Raw genomic sequence first — 22,755 nt, forward strand, 5'->3', positions numbered from 1 at the left:
ACCACCTTAGAGCGAAATAAAGGATATGCAATATGGCAGTAGCAAGGAACAGGCACTAAACTAGGGCGACAAGGAGCGAGAGGTGGTTCCTCTCGAGAGTATGACATCTATATACCTTTGTTGAAAACCTTTTTGAAAACATGTTTATTTGAAGACTAATAGGTGAGGAAGACCCATTTTCTTTTCCGGCAATTGGAATGACCAAAACAATTTCAACTTTCCACCGTACCTTCCAGGTACATCTCCACCAGTCCCACTGGTATCTTTCCGTACCTCCAAGGTACATTTCCAAAACTCTTTTTGGAAAACTCTTTTATGAAAACAAAACTCTCCTTTAATGCCAAGCAGCAGTCTTTCCCACGTCCATAACCGCGGACACGGCTATTCGAATAGATTTACACTCTGCAGAGGTTGTACACTTTCCCCACAAGATCCGAATACTCATCGTGTGGTCATCATCCCCGCATAACAACATATGCCACGACAAGTACCCGATCGTAGTTTTTCGCCTGCTCCCCTTAGCCTAAGACATGCCGAATAAGTTGTACCTCCCAACACCAGAGTCCGAGGGCTGTCCAGGAGTAGCAAGGTCCCTAGCACACTCGACCCTCCGGAATGCCATCCAATCACTTAGGCATCTTTCAATGGGAGCTCATAAGTTGTACCCCGCGTACCTAAACAGGCAAATGGGTTGCGTCCCTTCTCATGGGAAGAACCCCGGTCGAAGCGTCCATGGTCGGACTGCCACTACATTTGCAGGACTCAAACTAAGGCGAGACAAACTACTACGCTACGCCCCGTCTCACTAAAGGGTAATGTGGTTGTACTGGCTAGGTCCGGTTAGGTACTCAGCACTACTAGGAAAAGGCCTAGCCGTAAGACTGCCATCAGTGGCGCACCATGGCTGCCGTGCGCCACTACTACTTAGCAGTGGCGCACCACAAAACGGTGGGCCACTGTTACAAAAGTAGTAGTGGCGCACCTTGATTCTGGTGCGCCATAAGTAAGTGGTGACAGGAGGCCAGGTCCTCCCCCAACCTAGTAGTGGCGCACGTCTCCGGGGTGCGCCACTGCTACATTCCTTACCTATGGCGCACGTTGTAGAGGTGCGCCACTGCTAGGAGGTGTCCAGAGCCCGTTTAGAGATGATAGGCTTAGCAATGGCGCACTGCTGTGGTGCGCTACTGCTACGTAGGTTACCTATGGCGCATGTCATTAGGTGCGCCACTGCTACGTAGGTTACCTATGGCGCATGTCATTACGTGCGCCACTGCTAGGGGGTGGCCAGAGCCCCTTTAGAGATGAGAGGCATAGCAGTGGCGCACCACTTAGCAGTGCAGTGGCGCGCCACTTTGTTGGTTTTATGCTTTGTGTGTGACCGGTTCCGATCGTCTTGCACACACACGTGTGTGTGCACATATGTTATGCGATTATTCTACACCGAGGAAAAGGACATGAAGAGCGATTATCAGAACTCCGGGGTAATTAACGATGGAGTCCTACACCGGTGACGTCAAGCAGAGATACTACGGAAAGATCGAGGAGATCTGGGAGCTGAGCTACGCCGGAGAGAATGTGCCGATGTTCCGTGTCAGGTAGGCCAAGAACGTCATAAAAGAAGACCAGCATTTCACCACCATGGTGCCGCCAACGAGCTAGACTTTGACCAGTACGGCGATCCGAAGATGGAAGATGACGACGACGATGATGCAGAACCATACACAACAAGAAGAAGCGCGCAGGACCACCCTACCTAAAGGCCATCCATTCAAGAGAAGAAGTCTAGGAGTTCCGGGGCTAAATTATTCAACCGCGAGAAAGAAGGGCAAGAAGATTGTGAAAAGATAATTATGTATCATTTTCTTGTATGAATAATGGATGTCATATTGTTAATCTACACATTGTACCGATCAAAATAGACATATAATTTATATTTTTGGATATTTTCTAGATTTTATAGTATTTTAAATATTCTACATAATTATAATTATTTATGCCTTTTATTTTGGTGTATTGTGCTATTTTGGATGTTTATGCTAGTGTTAAATCAATTTAAAAAGAAAAGGAAAAAAATGGGGCCGCCAGGGTTCGAACCTGGGCGGCAGGGTTTGGAACAAACCAACCAGGGACAGAGCCAGTGCGTTACGGTTCGGGATATGTCAAATCCCCACGCGATTGCCTTTTGACCTAAACCTAAAGACGCAGTGGCGCACCCCGAGAGGTGCGCTATTGCTAAGCCACATAGTGGCGCACCCCTAGAGGTGCGCTATTGCTAAGGGGAGTCGAGGACTTAGAAATTTCCCCTTCTTCCCCCGTCCCGACCAGATCCCTCCCCTTCTTCCCCTGAGCGACGCCGCCGTCCCTCGATCTGCCTCGCGCTGCCACCCCTCCCCTTCTTCCTCTCCGCCGGCGACGCCCTGCGCCCATTCACCACTGCGCCCTCCCACCTTCTCCTGGATCTCCGAAGCCACCTGCTCGCCCTCCATTCCCCACTGTGGCCAGATCGAGATTTCCCCACCTCCTCGCCGTACTCGCCGCAACACGTCGTGGAGCACCGGCAGGAGAAGCGCGCCTTCGACCGCTGATGCCGCCACGCCTTCGACCGCTGACGCCGCCGCAGAGGACCGCTGACGCCTTCGACCGCTGACGCCATCGCGCATCCTTCCCAGGTAGCCGCCGTGCTCCTCCCCTCCTTCTCCTCTGCTAGGTTACTTGCTACTTCTGCTCGGTGCTCCCCCTCGAGCCGCCGCTACTCCTGCTGCTCGGTGCTACCCCTCGAGAAGCAATTATGTGTGTTATCTGCTATCTTGTTCAAGTGCTGGTGAGAAGCAAGTGTTGATTCACCTAAGTGTTGATGGAGTAGTACAGCAGCCACAAGCTTTTAATTCATCATGATTTGTTTAGTTGATCATGTCCTGACGCAATGTGCTTATATTTTGTTTGGGTTAGTGTTGTTTTCTTGATTTAACATGTTTAAATAGCTAATCAACGTGCTAGTAATTTTTTTTTGGAATAGTTCCAAGTGTAGTACAGAAGAATCCGATTTGTGACCATGTTTCTAAATACACAATCTTGTTTCTAAAGTCTATTGAGTTGCTATGGTGTGCTTCATTTGAATCCATTAAAAATGCAACGTATTATGTTCTAACTTTGGATTATCCTTGAGTTTTTATTGAACTCGTGGGCTCTGTTTGGTCAACTTTATGAATGTCAAGATTAACCCTGTCAGCAATTATGTGAATTTCTTCTTTTAACAAGAAATAAATTGAGAATCAGACCATTTGTAGCTCTAGCTTTGAATTATGGTTGAGATTTTATTGAACCTGTTGTTTAGTTGACTTGATGAATGTGAAGCTTAAACTTGATTTTTATTAAATATGGGCAGAACCTGGAGATCACTGGAGCTGGTCTGGACCAGTAGTTCACCAAAGTAGCTTAAACTTGATTTTTATTAAATCTGCCTGACTTGATGAATGAGAAATCTGCATCTAAGTTGTTTATGACCTGGAAGTCGTTTCTTTTTTCAACAGCGTGTTAGGCCTAGATGCTGAGAAGTGGGTTGGCGTGCATGCTAAAACTTAATTTGAGGATATAATTTTCCTTAGAGGAGCAATACTGCTAGCATTACATTAGGATAAGGTGAATATATGACTCTGTTTAAGGTATTTTACATTAATATATCAAGTAGTATTGAGTGATTATTGAACTTGTATTCCACTATAAGAAAATAGGAGGAAAAGGTGAAACCATTCTTGAATGTGGGCATGTTCATATCTAGTTTTGTGTTTCTGTTCATACAAATAGCACACTTGCTTCATTTGGCTGATCAAAGAAATTCATGGTAAATATGTAGTTGGTGTTGTGTCTGTATTTGGCTGCTATAGTATATATCTTGCAAGGTTTTGTTTTGGAATGAACACCGTAAACTGCAGCATGAGGATTTCATCTGTATTCTAGGTACTATGTGCTTGCTAGGTTGCTTGCTGCTGCTGCTATGTGCTTGCTAGGTTGCTGCTATGTGCTTGCTAGGTTGCTTGCTAGCTGCTGCTGCTATGTGCTTGCTAGGCTGCTGCTGCTATATATGTGCTTGCTTGCTGCTGCTGCCTCTAGGTTGCTTGCTTGCTTGCTTGCTGCTGCTGCTAGGTTGTCAGGTGCAGGAATACTCTCTGTAATTTTGATTTCACAAAAGGAGTTCATAGGAATGCAGCTAGTTCTTTGTAGTTTAGTTTTACCATTTATTTTGTTGCAGATGTAGCAAGCAAGGAAGGGGGAAAAGATGTTTTAGTTCATAAAAAGAACAAGTTCATTCTCTGGTTTAGTTCATTCTCTGTTGCTGCTTGTCATATTCTTGTGCAGGGATCGACAGAGTTGCCCATTATCGCCAAAATGTTGATTCATTTCCGTTTCGGCGAAAATGGGGCACTCATATGTCCATAAATTAGCATAGGTCATGCCCAATTTTTCCGTGAAATCTTGCGCTAATTTTATGCATTTTTTCCTACTTAGCTCGAACATGGCCAACAACGAAGAGGACGGCGGCAGCGGCAGCAAGCCGTTCTGGATGCTAACCGATGAAATTGAGGTGATGGAGTCACAACCTCGCCGCGACGACGGCGAGGATGATGGCCCCGATCCAGAGTACCGAGCGGACGATGCCGCCGAGGATGACACCAGTGATGGTGCCGCCGAGGATGACACCACGGATGGTGCCGCCGAGGATGATACCGGCGCACCGAAGAAGCTACGGAGGGAGCGTCGCCCGAATGTGCTCAGCACCGTGAAGCAAGCATTCACCGAAGTGAACGCCACTGGGCATCCAACGGCGCCCCCTGATTTAGTCAAAGGGTACTCTGCCCAACTCGGGTGCATCCTCCGGAGCACGGTCTCGATCAACACCGAGAACCTCAGGCATCCTGACCGAGCGAATTTGCGCACCCTCCTCTTCAAGAAGCTACACGAACGATACGAGTTCCCGGTGGACTGCTCGGAAAAGCGTCTCATGCGGAACAAAGTGCACAATGCCGCCCTCACGAAGATGAGCACCACCCTCGCTAGTTGGAGGACCCGAGTGAAGAAAATGATTAATAATGGTGAGAGTTACGAGAAGATCAAGGAGTCAAATCCCTCGATCACCGAGCAAGACTGCGCTGATTTCAAGATCAAGTGCGAGAGCGAGTCAACGTCGGATTCTAGTCAGTGGGGGAAGGACATGCGAAAACTGAACTTAGGCACCCACAAACTTGGTCCTAGCGGTTTTAGGGTGGCGCAACCGAAATGGGACGCCGCGGATGAGGAGCGTGTGAAGAACGGCCTCAAGCCCCTCCTCCCACAATACACAAACAAGCAAACCAGGAACTTTCTCCTGGCCCGGTACCGTATTGACCCGAAAACAAAGGAGCTCACCACAACTCCGGATGTGAAGGAGTTTGAGGCTCTTCTGGTAAGGAATGCACCCGCTTAATTAGCTCCTTTATGGTTGCATTCTTATTGATGAATCCAAATTTCTAAATGGTTCATGCATGTTCCTCCCGTAGGCTAAGGAGATCGCTACGGAAAGTGAAAAGGAAGCTAGTAGCGGCGCGGGGTCCACGAGCTCCTCGCAGTGTGCCCCTTGGGACAACCCTTTAAATAGGGCGTTGAATGCCCACAAGAAGAGGGATCCATTGAGTAAGCCGACGTCGGCTGGTCGTGTGGTCGGCGAAAGATGCTCTATGAAATGGTCAGAATACTATAAGTCGGGGAAAAAGGAGAGAAAGGCCACCATCGATGAGAAGGAGGTCGCACAGCTCAAGGCACAAGTTGCGCAGATCCCGACATTGGTCGAGGAGCAAGTGCGGCAACAAGTGCAACAAATCGTGGAGACCCAACAGAGGACGCAAAGACAGCAAGTGGAGGACCAAGTGGGCACGACGCTTAGCTCCCTCATCCCTACCTTGGTTGCCGGTCTGGACGCGTGGTATGAGGGAGGAAAAAAGGGGCCTCCCCCGGTTCCCAGTTTCACGGGCAGCAACTCCCACAGCGTGGAGCCATCGGTGAGTCCGCAGGCGGCAACAATGGTGTCTCCGGCGGCGCCAACATTGGTGGCTCCGGCGGCGCCAACCTTGGTGGCTCCCGCGGCGCCAACCGTGGTGGCTCCCGCGGCGCCAACCGTGGTGGCTCCCGCGGCGCCAACCTTGGTGTCTCCCGCGGCTCCATTACTTCAGCTCAATGCACCCGTCGCTGCGGATAATACGCCGCCCGGCACCGCGCCAACAAGCGGCCACTCCATCAGTTGCACGCCCGCCGCCGGCGGTGCCTCGACCTTAGCCGAGCTGGACGCCATCACGGTAACCAACCCTTGGCCAATGACTTCCATATATATCCTTGCCTTTGACTAGCTAGCCATCCCTAACGCCCTACATGTTTTCCGCAGAGCTCCGCCGTCGACGTCCCATGCACTCTCCTGCAGTTTGTGAACGGCGAGTTGATCGATGTTGCCAAGGCCAAAATCGTTCAACCGAGCAACCGTCAGTTACACGGTACACCCATGCAACCCGACGTGTATAGGATTCAACTGGTTCGGGTGCTTAGCGGCTACGACGACGTGCTACCTCCCTTTCAACCCCATGGTGCCGACGAAGATGAGGTCCTTACCCTCCAGCATTGCTTCAATTGGTCCATGGTTTGGCCAAAGAGCCAGATTCGTTTGGGGGCGAGGGACACCACCCCACAGACAGCACCCCCAGCCGTGCCGGTCCCAAGCCATGGCAAGACCACCCCAACGGTGCCGCAATCAGCTGATGTGGACATGCAGATGGCACAGGATCCGAACGATGGTCCGGACGAGGACAGTACGTTCGCCAACCTGGACTGCAACTTCGATTTTGGGGTGATGGACTACGATCTCAGTAGCCAACCCTCTCAAGCTGCCGCCGAGGGGAAAACCTATTGCAACAAGCGGCGCCTATTCTGTTCTCAGGAGACGCCTCCAGCTGCCGATTTCACCGAGACTCAGCCGATAGCCGAGGCGAGAAGTGTTATCAGTCCTAACACACTGAAGAAGGCTTGCGAAGAGGAGAATGCAGTCCCAGTAAAAATGAAGCCGAAGGGACGGAAAAGAAAGAAGAAGGATGACAAGTCTGCCAGCCAGCCGTTACCTATCCGTGCTCAGGATGGGCCACCAGTGCCCAAGAATATAGAGGCGAGGGTGCATGTGTCGGGTGAGCGGATGCTAATTCGAAGATTGTACGATGCTGCACCCGGTCCTATGCGATCTCTGGTTGACGGTGTTATGTTTATGGAGGAGCGGCGTCTCAGGGAGAAAGATAATGGATACCCAGTGTATGTTGCCAAGGTGCCCTTGGGCCATGGCTTTGTCGATAGTGGCTTCGCGGAGAATATCTTCCTGCGGTATGATGACATCTTCGCCATGCTGAACAGTTATCCGCTGCACTACACCTTCATTCGCCTATACTCGCTCAGCAAGGCGATGCGGATCATTAGAAACAAGATCCCGGACATCGCGATAGCCGACCCCTTCTACATGCGTGCCGTCCACTTGGCCACCGCCGGAGACCGGGCAGTCGCGAGTGGATACCTCAAAGACTTCTTTCTAGCGAACCAGAAGAAGTGTAACATCCTCCTGCCTGTATTTCCCGAGTAAGTCACCCCCTCACTGTAACACCCCAACTTTTGCAACCTTGATTAATTGTCCATATTTCAAAAATTAGGGGGAACAAAAACTTTTTTCTATAGACTAATTTAGATGAGTTGCCTTGATTTATTTGTTGTGATGAATTGCTTTGATCTGCCGCTAGATATATTGTCTTGATTTCTTGTTGAGTTCTGTGTTGAGTACCTCAAAGAACAACACCTCTAGTGGTCAAACATACAACTCACCTAAAAAAAAAACATATGTGACTTAGGTAAAATTGTTTTCCTTTTTACTACATCAAACTCTTCTCCTGATGGCAACATGAGTGTGCCATCTTGATATTCCTATTTGTGTTAGTCCAGCTCAAACCATCCTTGAATCCAAAATTTGGGATCATCTACCCTCATCACATCCTTCTCTTATACCCACTCATCATAGGTTGATTCTGAAGCCAAGTCAACAATCTGTTTTGGCAAGCTTATAAGTTCCAGACTTTGGCAGTTGATATCTAAGCAACCACCACTGTTATTGTTGACCTCAATGCATGGATCTCATCTATGCAACATCCTCTTCAACCTCCACGTCTTGCATGTCTCAGTCAATCCTTGCAGCTCATATTTTCAACTTGATCTTGTACCCTATCCAATGTTTTACCTCAAGATCACTTCCTTCACTTTTACCTCTTGTTTTTATTCAAGTTTAATCTTCAAAAAACCAAGATTGGGAATGATGGGTACATTTTGAGGCCACCATCTACCCTTGAGAACACTCCTCCCTAAATTAGTTTTCTTTCTCAAAAACCCTATTGTTTTTCCTTCTCTAGTTTTGATCACAAAACTACTTCTAGTTTTATAAAATCTTTTCAGGATATTTCTTCAAAGAAAACAAAGAACTGAAATAGGTTTTGTTTTTCATCCCATTTCTACCAAGTAATGATTTCTAAAACATTATTTTCTTTTTTGTTTTCCATTTTACAAAAAGCTTGTTTATGGTACCTATACCATTTCTTGTCTTCCTCTTGCTTATTTTACATTTGAGAAAAACTCTACTTCACTTGAGAAAGTAAGTAGAACATTTTGACCTCCTATGTTCCAACTAGTTTCTCTCAACATTTTCAAATTCCATTCCACTTGAGTTCATTCCCAATTGAGGTGTTTCAAATCCCTTTCAAATAAATTCTTTATTTTCAAATGACAATCCTTGCACATCTTATGCACATCACTGATTTACCACATTGTATCCCCTCATCCTCCAATTCTTGATCAAATGGATGATCATTTGATACTTTCAAATGGACTCCCTTCAACTAAACCCTAGACTCGGGAGTATTTCAAACCACTCCCAAGTGACCTCTTTTTTTTAGAACAACTTATTTGTCCTCATACCTATCTCACTCCCCCATTCTTTTCCATCAACACCTTGACCTCTTGAATTGATTTTATGCCACCATATTCACCATTGGTATTGTATCTGTACTTCCATCACTACCCCTCTAAACCTTGGATCTATCTCTTTCCATCATTTGTTTGCCACAAACAAAGTGATAACAAATTTTCCTTTTAATGCATATCACTCTCACTCTCCATTTCTATCTCTATGTCTCAACCTCCATCAACATTACCTCCTCAACATCATGCACATGGATGATGTGCATCTCTCTCTCATTGTTCATTTTTGTTTGGCAAGAATGGAGCCGGCCAATTTGTGTTTGCATTCAAAATTCGGCCAGCACTATCTCCCCTTTTCCTTCTTATACAAGCCATGCCTCCCACCTACCCCAATCCATAAATGGGCAGCCTCCCAACCAACTCAATCAATGAGGAGGCTACCTCCCAACCAACTCAATCAATGAGGAGGCAGCCAACCCACCCCCTCTCCCTCTATATAAAGGGGCTTGGCAGCCCACTCCCTCCTCACTTGCTCTCATTTCCCACTCTCCACTCCTCTCCACTCCTCCCCTTTGCCTCATTTCTTTTCACTCCCTACTATTTCCTCCACTCCCTCACACTCTCCTCCTCCACTTCCCCACGAAAATGGTGCTCCCCTTGCTCCCATGGCCGGCCATAGCCATGGCAAGCCACCAAGATGAAGCTCTCCCCCTCCCTCAAGCTCATCCTCACCATGAGAGCCTCCCTCTCCTTCTTCTCCCTAACCTTAGATGGTTTAATCTCCTCTTCTTCTCCCTCCATTGCTAAGATTGGATCTTGATGCAGGTGCATGTTGGTCCAAGCATGGAGAAGGTTGAGCTATCCTCAGATCTGAAGTTCTTGAGCAAAGTTCGTCCAAAACCTTGCAGTAATTTCTGTTTCTTGCTGTTTCAGATTCTGGTACGATCTTGTAAAATCCGCCAAATCTCGTGTGCAGATCCAAATCGAGTGGTTCAAAGTTCTGCAGATAGGTACTGAAAATATCTACAACTTGGCGTTGGTCTCATCCTCAAATTCGTTACGGATTTTGCATGATAAATAAAGTTCTGCAAACATGCAGAATCATTGTTTGTTAGATTTCTTCCGTTTTACAAAACCTTTTTGAGCAAACTCAATTTTGGGTGAAAGCCCTCTCCAGTACCTTCATTTTGGCGTTGGGTTCACTTCAAATGACCTAATGGAATTGAAATGGTTCACAGATCAAGATCTGGTCAGATCTGACTTTGTCGAATTAAATCAGGAGCTTGGAAACGAATTTTTGAATGAAACCAGTTGGGTAAGAACCACCTTTACAATACCTTTCAGATGCAGCTGACCTCATATTTTTATGAGTTGTGTACGATTTGTGGTGAATTAAACTTATTCTGTGTGTTCTGCAGACATGGCTGTTAGCTTTTAATTCATCAAAAATCCATTTTTGAACCTAATTGAGTGATTCCACTTCTGTAGGATTGCTGATTGTTTTCTTAATCATCTCAAACAAGTTTCAAACCTTTATCTGTTCTGCAACTCCATAGTTAAAGCAAATGGTGAAAACATGCAGTGAACTTGTAAATCCATTTGTGAGAGTTTCAGAAATATTTTGGACCCAAATCCAATTGCGTGTGAATCTCTGTTTAAATACCTTTCAAATGCCAGTGGCCTCATATTTTTAGGATGTTTCTACGATTTATGGCTTAGAGATCTTGTTTTCTGTACAGTCAGATTCAAAGAAATTCCTAAAATTGTAGGTTTGATATTTTTGGGTGTTTCCAATTGGGTTAGTCTTGTATTAGTACTGGCCATCTAGGAAAAATAGTGTTAGTCTCTGTTCATGCATTTTCGTTACTGTTAGTAAGGTATATGTGTGACATGCATTGTTGGACCAAAACTTGTTGGGTTTATTTAAAAACCTTGACCAACTCTTTTTATTAGAAATGGGCAACCTTTGTTTTATGTTTGCAAAACAAAATCTCTGCAATTTAACATTAGCTCTTTTGTTTTGCTTAAGTTTTCAAATGGTAGGGCATATCATTTGCTTCCTATTCTTGTGTGGTGTTATGTGAGCAAACTAAGTTAGGAAAACTGTTTTCTACTTTTTCCAAAAAATGTTTGAAAATGTTTTGTGAATGTATTTGATGTCAAACTAATGCTTTTGTCCTCTTTATGATGTTATCTACCAGGGGATGTTTGGTTTATACTATGGTGATAACCGAGAGAGGCAATTGCTAAGTTGTGATACTCTCATACCTTTACTAGGTAAATAACATGGGTTTTCTTTAAGTTGTTTGTGGTATCTATAAGTCCTTTGTATGGTAGCTCTTTATTGAATGGTTAAATTATGGTTGTTGTATGTTTGTTTTGTTGGTGCAATGTGATTGATTGTGTTCCTTTTATATTTTCCGGCGATAGACGCGAGCAATTCCGGAGAAGAAGAAGAAGTGGAATTGGACAAGGATTTTATTTATATTGTTGGGATTCTTATATTGATGGAGTTGAAGAAGTACAGGGACAAATAAGCCAAGGCAAGCCATCTTTTGATCTCTGATCCGGTGTCTAGTTGGATGTCATTTGTTGATGTTCAAAGCACCTTCATTCTATGTGTGTTATTATCTCTATTTATGTCATCTATGTGTGATTGCAAGTGGGGTACTCCCTAGTGGTGATGCTCCACTATTGTCCTTGTGTTATGGGATGCATGGTAACATGGCCGTGCTATTCCACTTGGTGATCTTGTATGCTCAACTTGAGCATGTTCCATCTCAAGATATTAACTTACACCACACCCACCCCCTTTGTAGTATAGAGGTATCAATGTCATGATCTTGGTGTATTCTTGGAGAATATGTTGGATAGTGACACTCCACTATCTAAGTTGTGTAATTAGCACCACAAATCTGAGAGTATATTCCTCCTTGTGTTGTCATAATACATGCTTACCTTAAGCAAGTATGATCCACTCCACTACCCCTTTATACCTCATCTATGGCGGGATGACTCTCATCTCGGCCGTAGTGCAATACTAGTTCAACTCATGAAACTATAGGTTGGGAACCCCTCAAGGTTTTCCTTGTTGTAAATGTTTATGAAAACCTTGGGTGAGGCAATTTTACCCAAGCGTATGGTTTATGAAAGGAAAGGATCTTGACAAAGATGGTTGGAAAGAGGAAATGTGTGTGTGACTTGGGTTTTTGAGAAAAACGACACATGGTTCTCTGTATTCGCCCGGAACAATTAACCCGCGCAACCACACTACTCCAACGTGGGCACGGGGCTTAGCTTGACGTTTGTTCTTCTTAGCATGAGGCACCGCACAACTATACAAGGGTACGGTTACCCCAGAGTCGGGGTTGGCGTTGTTGGAGACAATCGTATAACGGGAGGCCTTCGGGGCTGACCCGTCCGGAAGACACTATGGGTCTCCTGGCTTGGCGGTGGAGCCACGCTCAAAGGGAGGTGAGCTGCCACGGTGCCGGGAGGTACATACTCCATAGGGTAGGACCTCTTGCTAAGTTGAATAGGCGAAAGGCTTCGACTGATTATCCGAGACTCGCATACTTTCGTATGACGAGGGGATGATCCCGGCGGATTTATCAGATCTTGTGGGGAAAGTGCGCACACTCTGCAGAGTTAAAACTATTCGAATAGCCGCGTCCGCGGTCATGGACGGTTGGGATGGCCGTTACCGAGCTGTGTCGAGTTTTGGTTTAGAAAATGATTTCCAAAGGAAATGTGCGTGTTGGATGTACCGGAAGGGTACGGAAAGGCTGGTGCCGACCATATGGAGATGGTCGAGGAAAATGAAACAAAATTGGGTGACCCTTCCTAGTGTTTCATGTAGAGGGACTCTTCTTCAATAAAGATATAGAGATGTCGTAGTTTATCTTTTGAAGTATCTTCTTCAACAAAGATATAGAGATGTAAGTAGTTTATCTTTGAAGTATCTTCTTCAACAAAGATATAGAGATGTCATAGGACTTTCCTAGTATCCCCATCAATTGAGATGGCGGTATGCTACCTCTTCTTTAACAAAGGTATAGAGATGTAATAGGACTCCCTTAGTGTCCCCATCACTCGAGATGCCGGGATGCTATATCCACAAGAGAAACTATTTCTCTTCCACATGCTACATCCACGAGAGAAACTATTTTTCCTCTCTTGCCTTCTCTAGTTAGAATTTTTATCACCTTCTTGATGGTTTGCGAGTACAATTCCAAATGTACTCACGGCTTTGTCCCTGGCTATTTACTTGGCCAGACTTGAAGGAGTTCGACAGATGAAGAAGGAGTTGACGACGTCTATGCGGGCTAGGAACGTCTCCCCGATCGATTACTGTAGGGTTATGGCAGATGACTTGGAGTGCTGCATTGCTGAAGTGATGATGCTACTACGATGTTTAGTTAGGCCCTTCGAGGCTATTATGTAAGTATTGGTCATGTGACCATGTTGTAATTTTCTTATTCCGCTTTGTAATGGATGGTGTAATTTGATATCAGTTCGGTTATGTGTTCACGGTGCTGATCATGGGATCGTGAACTGTATACATAACGGGGGTATTTCGGACAGCTAGTCCGGGGTCCCCATAGAGCTGGTATCAGAGCCATCCTGACTGTAGGAGACCTTAGTTAGCATGGACGTTAGTTAGGAAACAAGTACTTGGACAAAACTATTTACAAAACAAATTGTTTCTTTAGTCGGAAGTATAGCTTCTACTCCTCTTATTTATTCAAAGCTTCTAAAATTCTTACCTCTCCGCTTTATAAAAAGGTTTGAAAATTCTTACTCTATTGTCTCAGCCAATTCAAACCTACATATTGGACGATGTCCCCAACTCGGGCCCGGAGACTCGAACTCGAAGATGGCTCAATCCCTCAGGAAGACTCATATATCTCCAACTGTAGCTATTGAAGATTGGATGCCGACGTAGCCGTGTGCTTGTTGGGATGATAACATCATGTCTTTGGTTGTCACCAAAGTCTGTCAAGGAGCTGACCTTCTTCCTCCGTGGACTTGCACTTTTTGCAGTCATCTGGGATCAAGTCCTCGGTTCTTGACTAGTAATTTTTAGGCCAGCTACAAGAAGTTGACGATTTCGGGAGTACCTCAACAACTACCTCTTCGAAGACCTCACGTCCCCGGGATGTTGAGCAAGAAGACTACGCTTGATTTTCTCCTCCGCCTCAACATAGAAGACCGAACACCAGGCCTGCTTCGCAACCAACTGCCCCGAAAATCCATGTTGGAGTCCATAAGAGCAAAATGAAGACGGCAACATATGTGACCAGCCCCCAAACCAATAGGATGGATAGGACAAACTCAATCGCTTTGATTGAGCTACCCCCACGCATTAGGCATTCCATGGGTACTTAGGTTACCATGCCTGGTTTGATGATTGCTTGTAGTTCCCTTGTGTGCTGCCTTGAGTGTCTTTTGTTTGTTTGTTGTGTGTATAATTGTCTTGGCTTTTCGGTCTGAAAAACACCCTTAGTGTGATAAACTAGCTTAGAAAGCCTCCCAAAGATGTTTTCACCCTCACCTACCTCGCCGATATTTTGCTAACTGCTAGTTAGTTGGATAAGTTAACAAAAAGCTCTAACTCTACCCCCGTTAGCAGTTGTTTTTCAAACATCAGGAAAACTAACCCAAACCCCCATCTACGCTAACTTCCTTCAATATCAGCTGGAGCATCTCGACTACGCCAAGAAAGAAGAAGCCCTACCTTCAAGAATGACTGCACCTCTGCGAGAAGACATACTAATTTGGACTAACCTTGGAGCATAATCGCGCTAACCTCGAGGATATTTTCTTGAAAACTACCCTCTAACACACCGTCTAACAAGTTGAGTGAACAATAGCGTCAAAGCCAAGCTACATCACATGGTTCATCTGGTCCTCATCAAGTGAAGGCTCCTGAAGATACCTCAAGACTCAAGACTTTAGGCGTAGTTTACCCGCTAACTTCTTAGTTGCTACTGAAGTCAGCACCGACCCTCAAGCTGAAGATTGTCTTCGACGACCCCTGTTGCTGCTTCATATGGGTACCAACCAGGCGTTTCATCAACTTATTAACTCACGGCGCGTCCCCTATGGTTTAGTTAACACCGTGAGTGCCTCTTGAAGTTGCGGTCTGCACGTCGCCCCTGAAGATTCTTCAACTGAGTACGGAAGATCGATGACTCCTTCAGAAGCCCCCGACAGGACCGCAAGGTAGAAGCTCTAAGATTTTCCGAAAGCCCGATGAAAAATCTTAAGGGTGGAAGTCTTCCACTAAAAGTTGGAGCTAACCCTAACATTTTAAACCTTTCTAACTCATCGTTGGAAATGTGGGATGCACTAACCCCTCTTGAAGCCGTGGACTACTCAACGCCCGCTGAAGATGTTCAACTCCAAAGATCAATGGCTTCTCCAAAAAGCGCCCGACAAGACCCGTGGCCGAAGCTTACAGTTTTTAACGCCCCCTCCCCGATGAACAATTTTAAGGGTGGAAGACTTTGTCTTCCACTAAATTTAAGCTAACTCTAAAAAGTTTTCAACCCTGCTCAAGCACCATTGGGTGCACTAACTCTCCCACAATCATGAACCCCGCTAGGATCATTAAGAAGGTATAGATCCAACTTCTGCACGGAGTCGTCAGCCTCTTCATGAAGCTCGCCATCGTCAGAAATCCATCATGTCTCTCACAACCTGAAGTTGCGACCCTCTCCACACAAAGGCATAAAAATGGAGTCTAATTTTCGTTAAACTTTACAACCCCTCCAGTTCTACGCTCAGTAATCTCGGGACGAGATTATTTTAAGTGGAAAGATCTGTAACACCCCAACTTTTGCAACCTTGATTAATTGTCCATATTTCAAAAATTAGGGGGAACAAAAACTTTTTTCTATAGACTAATTTAGATGAGTTGCCTTGATTTATTTGTTGTGATGAATTGCTTTGATCTGCCGCTAGATATATTGTCTTGATTTCTTGTTGAGTTCTGTGTTGAGTACCTCAAAGAACAACACCTCTAGTGGTCAAACATACAACTCACCTAAAAAAAAAACATATGTGACTTAGGTAAAATTGTTTTCCTTTTTACTACATCAAACTCTTCTCCTGATGGCAACATGAGTGTGCCATCTTGATATTCCTATTTGTGTTAGTCCAGCTCAAACCATCCTTGAATCCAAAATTTGGGATCATCTACCCTCATCACATCCTTCTCTTATACCCACTCATCATAGGTTGATTCTGAAGCCAAGTCAACAATCTGTTTTGGCAAGCTTATAAGTTCCAGACTTTGGCAGTTGATATCTAAGCAACCACCACTGTTATTGTTGACCTCAATGCATGGATCTCATCTATGCAACATCCTCTTCAACCTCCACGTCTTGCATGTCTCAGTCAATCCTTGCAGCTCATATTTTCAACTTGATCTTGTACCCTATCCAATGTTTTACCTCAAGATCACTTCCTTCACTTTTACCTCTTGTTTTTATTCAAGTTTAATCTTCAAAAAACCAAGATTGGGAATGATGGGTACATTTTGAGGCCACCATCTACCCTTGAGAACACTCCTCCCTAAATTAGTTTTCTTTCTCAAAAACCCTATTGTTTTTCCTTCTCTAGTTTTGATCACAAAACTACTTCTAGTTTTATAAAATCTTTTCAGGATATTTCTTCAAAGAAAACAAAGAACTGAAATAGGTTTTGTTTTTCATCCCATTTCTACCAAGTAATGATTTCTAAAACATTATTTTCTTTTTTGTTTTCCATTTTACAAAAAGCTTGTTTATGGTACCTATACCATTTCTTGTCTTCCTCTTGCTTATTTTACATTTGAGAAAAACTCTACTTCACTTGAGAAAGTAAGTAGAACATTTTGACCTCCTATGTTCCAACTAGTTTCTCTCAACATTTTCAAATTCCATTCCACTTGAGTTCATTCCCAATTGAGGTGTTTCAAATCCCTTTCAAATAAATTCTTTATTTTCAAATGACAATCCTTGCACATCTTATGCACATCACTGATTTACCACATTGTATCCCCTCATCCTCCAATTCTTGATCAAATGGATGATCATTTGATACTTTCAAATGGACTCCCTTCAACTAAACCCTAGACTCAGGGAGTATTTCAAACCACTCCCAATTGACCTCTGTTTTTTAGAACAACTTATTTGTCCTCATACCTATCTCACTCCCCCATTCTTTTCCATCAACACCTTGACCTCTTGAATTGATTTTATGCCACCATATTCACCATTGGTATTGTATCTGTACTTCCATCACTACCCCTCTAAACCTTGGATCTATCTCTTTCCATCATTTGTTTGCCACAAACAAAGTGATAACAAATTTTCCTTTTAATGCATATCACTCTCACTCTCCATTTCTATCTCTATGTCTCAACCTCCATCAACATTACCTCCTCAACATCATGCACATGGATGATGTGCATCTCTCTCTCATTGTTCATTTTTGTTTGGCAAGAATGGAGCCGGCCAATTTGTGTTTGCATTCAAAATTCGGCCAGCACTATCTCCCCTTTTCCTTCTTATACAAGCCATGCCTCCCACCTACCCCAATCCATAAATGGGCAGCCTCCCAACCAACTCAATCAATGAGGAGGCTACCTCCCAACCAACTCAATCAATGAGGAGGCAGCCAACCCACCCCCTCTCCCTCTATATAAAGGGGCTTGGCAGCCCACTCCCTCCTCACTTGCTCTCATTTCCCACTCTCCACTCCTCTCCACTCCTCCCCTTTGCCTCATTTCTTTTCACTCCCTACTATTTCCTCCACTCCCTCACACTCTCCTCCTCCACTTCCCCACGAAAATGGTGCTCCCCTTGCTCCCATGGCCGGCCATAGCCATGGCAAGCCACCAAGATGAAGCTCTCCCCCTCCCTCAAGCTCATCCTCACCATGAGAGCCTCCCTCTCCTTCTTCTCCCTAACCTTAGATGGTTTAATCTCCTCTTCTTCTCCCTCCATTGCTAAGATTGGATCTTGATGCAGGTGCATGTTGGTCCAAGCATGGAGAAGGTTGAGCTATCCTCAGATCTGAAGTTCTTGAGCAAAGTTCGTCCAAAACCTTGCAGTAATTTCTGTTTCTTGCTGTTTCAGATTCTGGTACGATCTTGTAAAATCCGCCAAATCTCGTGTGCAGATCCAAATCGAGTGGTTCAAAGTTCTGCAGATAGGTACTGAAAATATCTACAACTTGGCGTTGGTCTCATCCTCAAATTCGTTACGGATTTTGCATGATAAATAAAGTTCTGCAAACATGCAGAATCATTGTTTGTTAGATTTCTTCCGTTTTACAAAACCTTTTTGAGCAAACTCAATTTTGGGTGAAAGCCCTCTCCAGTACCTTCATTTTGGCGTTGGGTTCACTTCAAATGACCTAATGGAATTGAAATGGTTCACAGATCAAGATCTGGTCAGATCTGACTTTGTCGAATTAAATCAGGAGCTTGGAAACGAATTTTTGAATGAAACCAGTTGGGTAAGAACCACCTTTACAATACCTTTCAGATGCAGCTGACCTCATATTTTTATGAGTTGTGTACGATTTGTGGTGAATTAAACTTATTCTGTGTGTTCTGCAGACATGGCTGTTAGCTTTTAATTCATCAAAAATCCATTTTTGAACCTAATTGAGTGATTCCACTTCTGTAGGATTGCTGATTGTTTTCTTAATCATCTCAAACAAGTTTCAAACCTTTATCTGTTCTGCAACTCCATAGTTAAAGCAAATGGTGAAAACATGCAGTGAACTTGTAAATCCATTTGTGAGAGTTTCAGAAATATTTTGGACCCAAATCCAATTGCGTGTGAATCTCTGTTTAAATACCTTTCAAATGCCAGTGGCCTCATATTTTTAGGATGTTTCTACGATTTATGGCTTAGAGATCTTGTTTTCTGTACAGTCAGATTCAAAGAAATTCCTAAAATTGTAGGTTTGATATTTTTGGGTGTTTCCAATTGGGTTAGTCTTGTATTAGTACTGGCCATCTAGGAAAAATAGTGTTAGTCTCTGTTCATGCATTTTCGTTACTGTTAGTAAGGTATATGTGTGACATGCATTGTTGGACCAAAACTTGTTGGGTTTATTTAAAAACCTTGACCAACTCTTTTTATTAGAAATGGGCAACCTTTGTTTTATGTTTGCAAAACAAAATCTCTGCAATTTAACATTAGCTCTTTTGTTTTGCTTAAGTTTTCAAATGGTAGGGCATATCATTTGCTTCCTATTCTTGTGTGGTGTTATGTGAGCAAACTAAGTTAGGAAAACTGTTTTCTACTTTTTCCAAAAATGTTTGAAAATGTTTTGTGAATGTATTTGATGTCAAACTAATGCTTTTGTCCTCTTTATGATGTTATCTACCAGGGGATGTTTGGTTTATACTATGGTGATAACCGAGAGAGGCAATTGCTAAGTTGTGATACTCTCATACCTTTACTAGGTAAATAACATGGGTTTTCTTTAAGTTGTTTGTGGTATCTATAAGTCCTTTGTATGGTAGCTCTTTATTGAATGGTTAAATTATGGTTGTTGTATGTTTGTTTTGTTGGTGCAATGTGATTGATTGTGTTCCTTTTATATTTTCCGGCGATAGACGCGAGCAATTCCGGAGAAGAAGAAGAAGTGGAATTGGACAAGGATTTTATTTATATTGTTGGGATTCTTATATTGATGGAGTTGAAGAAGTACAGGGACAAATAAGCCAAGGCAAGCCATCTTTTGATCTCTGATCCGGTGTCTAGTTGGATGTCATTTGTTGATGTTCAAAGCACCTTCATTCTATGTGTGTTATTATCTCTATTTATGTCATCTATGTGTGATTGCAAGTGGGGTACTCCCTAGTGGTGATGCTCCACTATTGTCCTTGTGTTATGGGATGCATGGTAACATGGCCGTGCTATTCCACTTGGTGATCTTGTATGCTCAACTTGAGCATGTTCCATCTCAAGATATTAACTTACACCACACCCACCCCCTTTGTAGTATAGAGGTATCAATGTCATGATCTTGGTGTATTCTTGGAGAATATGTTGGATAGTGACACTCCACTATCTAAGTTGTGTAATTAGCACCACAAATCTGAGAGTATATTCCTCCTTGTGTTGTCATAATACATGCTTACCTTAAGCAAGTATGATCCACTCCACTACCCCTTTATACCTCATCTATGGCGGGATGACTCTCATCTCGGCCGTAGTGCAATACTAGTTCAACTCATGAAACTATAGGTTGGGAACCCCTCAAGGTTTTCCTTGTTGTAAATGTTTATGAAAACCTTGGGTGAGGCAATTTTACCCAAGCGTATGGTTTATGAAAGGAAAGGATCTTGACAAAGATGGTTGGAAAGAGGAAATGTGTGTGTGACTTGGGTTTTTGAGAAAAACGACACATGGTTCTCTGTATTCGCCCGGAACAATTAACCCGCGCAACCACACTACTCCAACGTGGGCACGGGGCTTAGCTTGACGTTTGTTCTTCTTAGCATGAGGCACCGCACAACTATACAAGGGTACGGTTACCCCCGAGTCCGGGTTGTCGTAGTTGGAGACAATCGTATAACGGGAGGCCTTCGGGGCTGACCCGTCCGGAAGACACTATGGGTCTCCTGGCTTGGCGGTGGAGCCACGCTCAAAGGGAGGTGAGCTGCCACGGTGCCGGGGAGGTACATACTCCATAGGGTAGGACCTCTTGCTAAGTTGAATAGGCGAAAGGCTTCGACTGATTATCCGAGACTCGCATACTTTCGTATGACGAACTGGGGATGATCCCGGCGGATTTATCAGATCTTGTGGGGAAAGTGCGCACACTCTGCAGAGTTAAAACTATTCGAATAGCCGCGTCCGCGGTCATGGACGGTTGGGATGGCCGTTACCGAGCTGTGTCGAGTTTTGGTTTAGAAAATGATTTCCAAAGGAAATGTGCGTGTTGGATGTACCGGAAGGGTACGGAAAGGCTGGTGCCGACCATATGGAGATGGTCGAGGAAAATGAAACAAAATTGGGTGACCCTTCCTAGTGTTTCATGTAGAGGGACTCTTCTTCAATAAAGATATAGAGATGTCGTAGTTTATCTTTTGAAGTATCTTCTTCAACAAAGATATAGAGATGTCGTAGTTTATCTTTTGAAGTATCTTCTTCAACAAAGATATAGAGATGTCATAGGACTTTCCTAGTATCCCCATCAATTGAGATGGCGGTATGCTACCTCTTCTTTAACAAAGGTATAGAGATGTAATAGGACTCCCTTAGTGTCCCCATCACTCGAGATGCCAGGATGCTATATCCACAAGAGAAACTATTTCTCTTCCACATGCTACATCCACGAGAGAAACTATTTTTCCTCTCTTGCCTTCTCTAGTTAGAATTTTTATCACCTTCTTGATGGTTTGCGAGTACAATTCCAAATGTACTCACGGCTTTGTCCCTGGCTATTTACTTGGCCAGACTTGAAGGAGTTCGACAGATGAAGAAGGAGTTGACGACGTCTATGCGGGCTAGGAACGTCTCCCCAGTCAGTTGCCTGTAGGGTTATGGCAGATGACTTGGGTGCTCTTATTCGCTGAAGTGATGATGCTACTCTGATGTTTAGTTAGGCCCTTCGAGGCTATTATGTAAGTATTGGTCATGTGACCATGTTGTAATTTTCTTATTCCGCTTTGTAATGGATGGTGTAATTTGATATCAGTTCGGTTATGTGTTCACGGTGCACTGATCATGGGATCGTGAACTGTATACATAACAGGGTATTTCGGACAGCTAGTCCGGGGTCCCCACAGAGCTGGTATCAGAGCCATCCTGACTGTAGGAGACCTTAGTTAGCATGGACGTTAGTTAGGAAACAAGTACTTGGACAAAACTATTTACAAAACAAATTGTTTCTTTAGTCGGAAGTATAGCTTCTACTCCTCTTATTTATTCAAAGCTTCTAAAATTCTTACCTCTCCGCTTTATAAAAAGGTTTGAAAATTCTTACTCTATTGTCTCAGCCAATTCAAACCTACATATTGGACGATGTCCCCAACTCAGACTGGAGACTCGAACTCGAAGATGGCTCAATCCCTCAGGAAGACTCATATATCTCCAACTGTAGCTATTGAAGATTGGATGCCGACGTAGCCGTGTGCTTGTTGGGATGATAACATCATGTCTTTGGTTGTCACCAAAGTCTGTCAAGGAGCTGACCTTCTTCCTCCGTGGACTTGCACTTTTTGCAGTCATCTGGGATCAAGTCCTCAGTTCTTGACTAGTAATTTTTAGGCCAGCTACAAGAAGTTGACGATTTCGGGAGTACCTCAACAACTACCTCTTCGAAGACCTCACGTCCCCGGGATGTTGAGCAAGAAGACTACGCAGATTTTCCTCCGCCTCAACATAGAAGACCGAACACCAGGCACTGCTTCGCAACCAACTGCCCCGAAAATCCATGTTGGAGTCCATAAGAGCAAAATGAAGACGGCAACATATGTGACCAGCCCCCAAACCAATAGGATGGATAGGACAAACTCAATCGCTTTGATTGAGCTACCCCCACGCATTAGGCATTCCATGGGTACTTAGGTTACCATGCCTGGTTTGATGATTGCTTGTAGTTCCCTTGTGTGCTGCCTTGAGTGTCTTTTGTTTGTTTGTTGTGTGTATAATTGTCTTGGCTTTTCGGTCTGAAAAACACCCTTAGTGTGATAAACTAGCTTAGAAAGCCTCCCAAAGA

The 22,755-nt window shown here is 44.2% G+C and overlaps 1 protein-coding gene across 32 annotated transcripts in view; it reads left to right on the forward strand.

The window, feature by feature from the left end:
• The window catches only part of LOC127321516 (uncharacterized), a 107,793-nt gene that overhangs the window by 77,857 nt on the left and 7,181 nt on the right, over window positions 1-22,755 (forward strand). For 4 of the 32 annotated variants that reach the window (XR_011744046.1, XR_011744047.1, XR_011744052.1 and 1 more), the window contains exons 1-8: window positions 9,038-10,031; window positions 10,260-10,336; window positions 11,223-11,298; window positions 11,452-11,564; window positions 18,452-18,528; window positions 19,414-19,489; window positions 19,643-19,755; window positions 21,492-21,828. Coding sequence is in view for 1 of the 32 variants with exons in the window: in XM_051353677.2 (XP_051209637.1) it covers window positions 11,223-11,298; window positions 11,452-11,558 (183 nt within the window). In the remaining 31 variants the exon portion in view is untranslated. Of the gene's footprint in view, window positions 1-9,036; window positions 10,032-10,259; window positions 10,337-11,222; window positions 11,299-11,451; window positions 11,565-13,296; window positions 13,394-17,226; window positions 18,224-18,451; window positions 18,529-19,413; window positions 19,490-19,642; window positions 19,756-21,491; window positions 21,829-22,755 lie in introns of those variants that run through there. The other 28 variants (XR_011744037.1, XR_011744041.1, XR_011744048.1 and 25 more) reach the window with 27 other exon arrangements.

This window comes from Lolium perenne, chromosome 4 (assembly GCF_019359855.2).
Source record: "Lolium perenne isolate Kyuss_39 chromosome 4, Kyuss_2.0, whole genome shotgun sequence".
Taxonomy (NCBI): domain Eukaryota; kingdom Viridiplantae; phylum Streptophyta; class Magnoliopsida; order Poales; family Poaceae; genus Lolium; species Lolium perenne.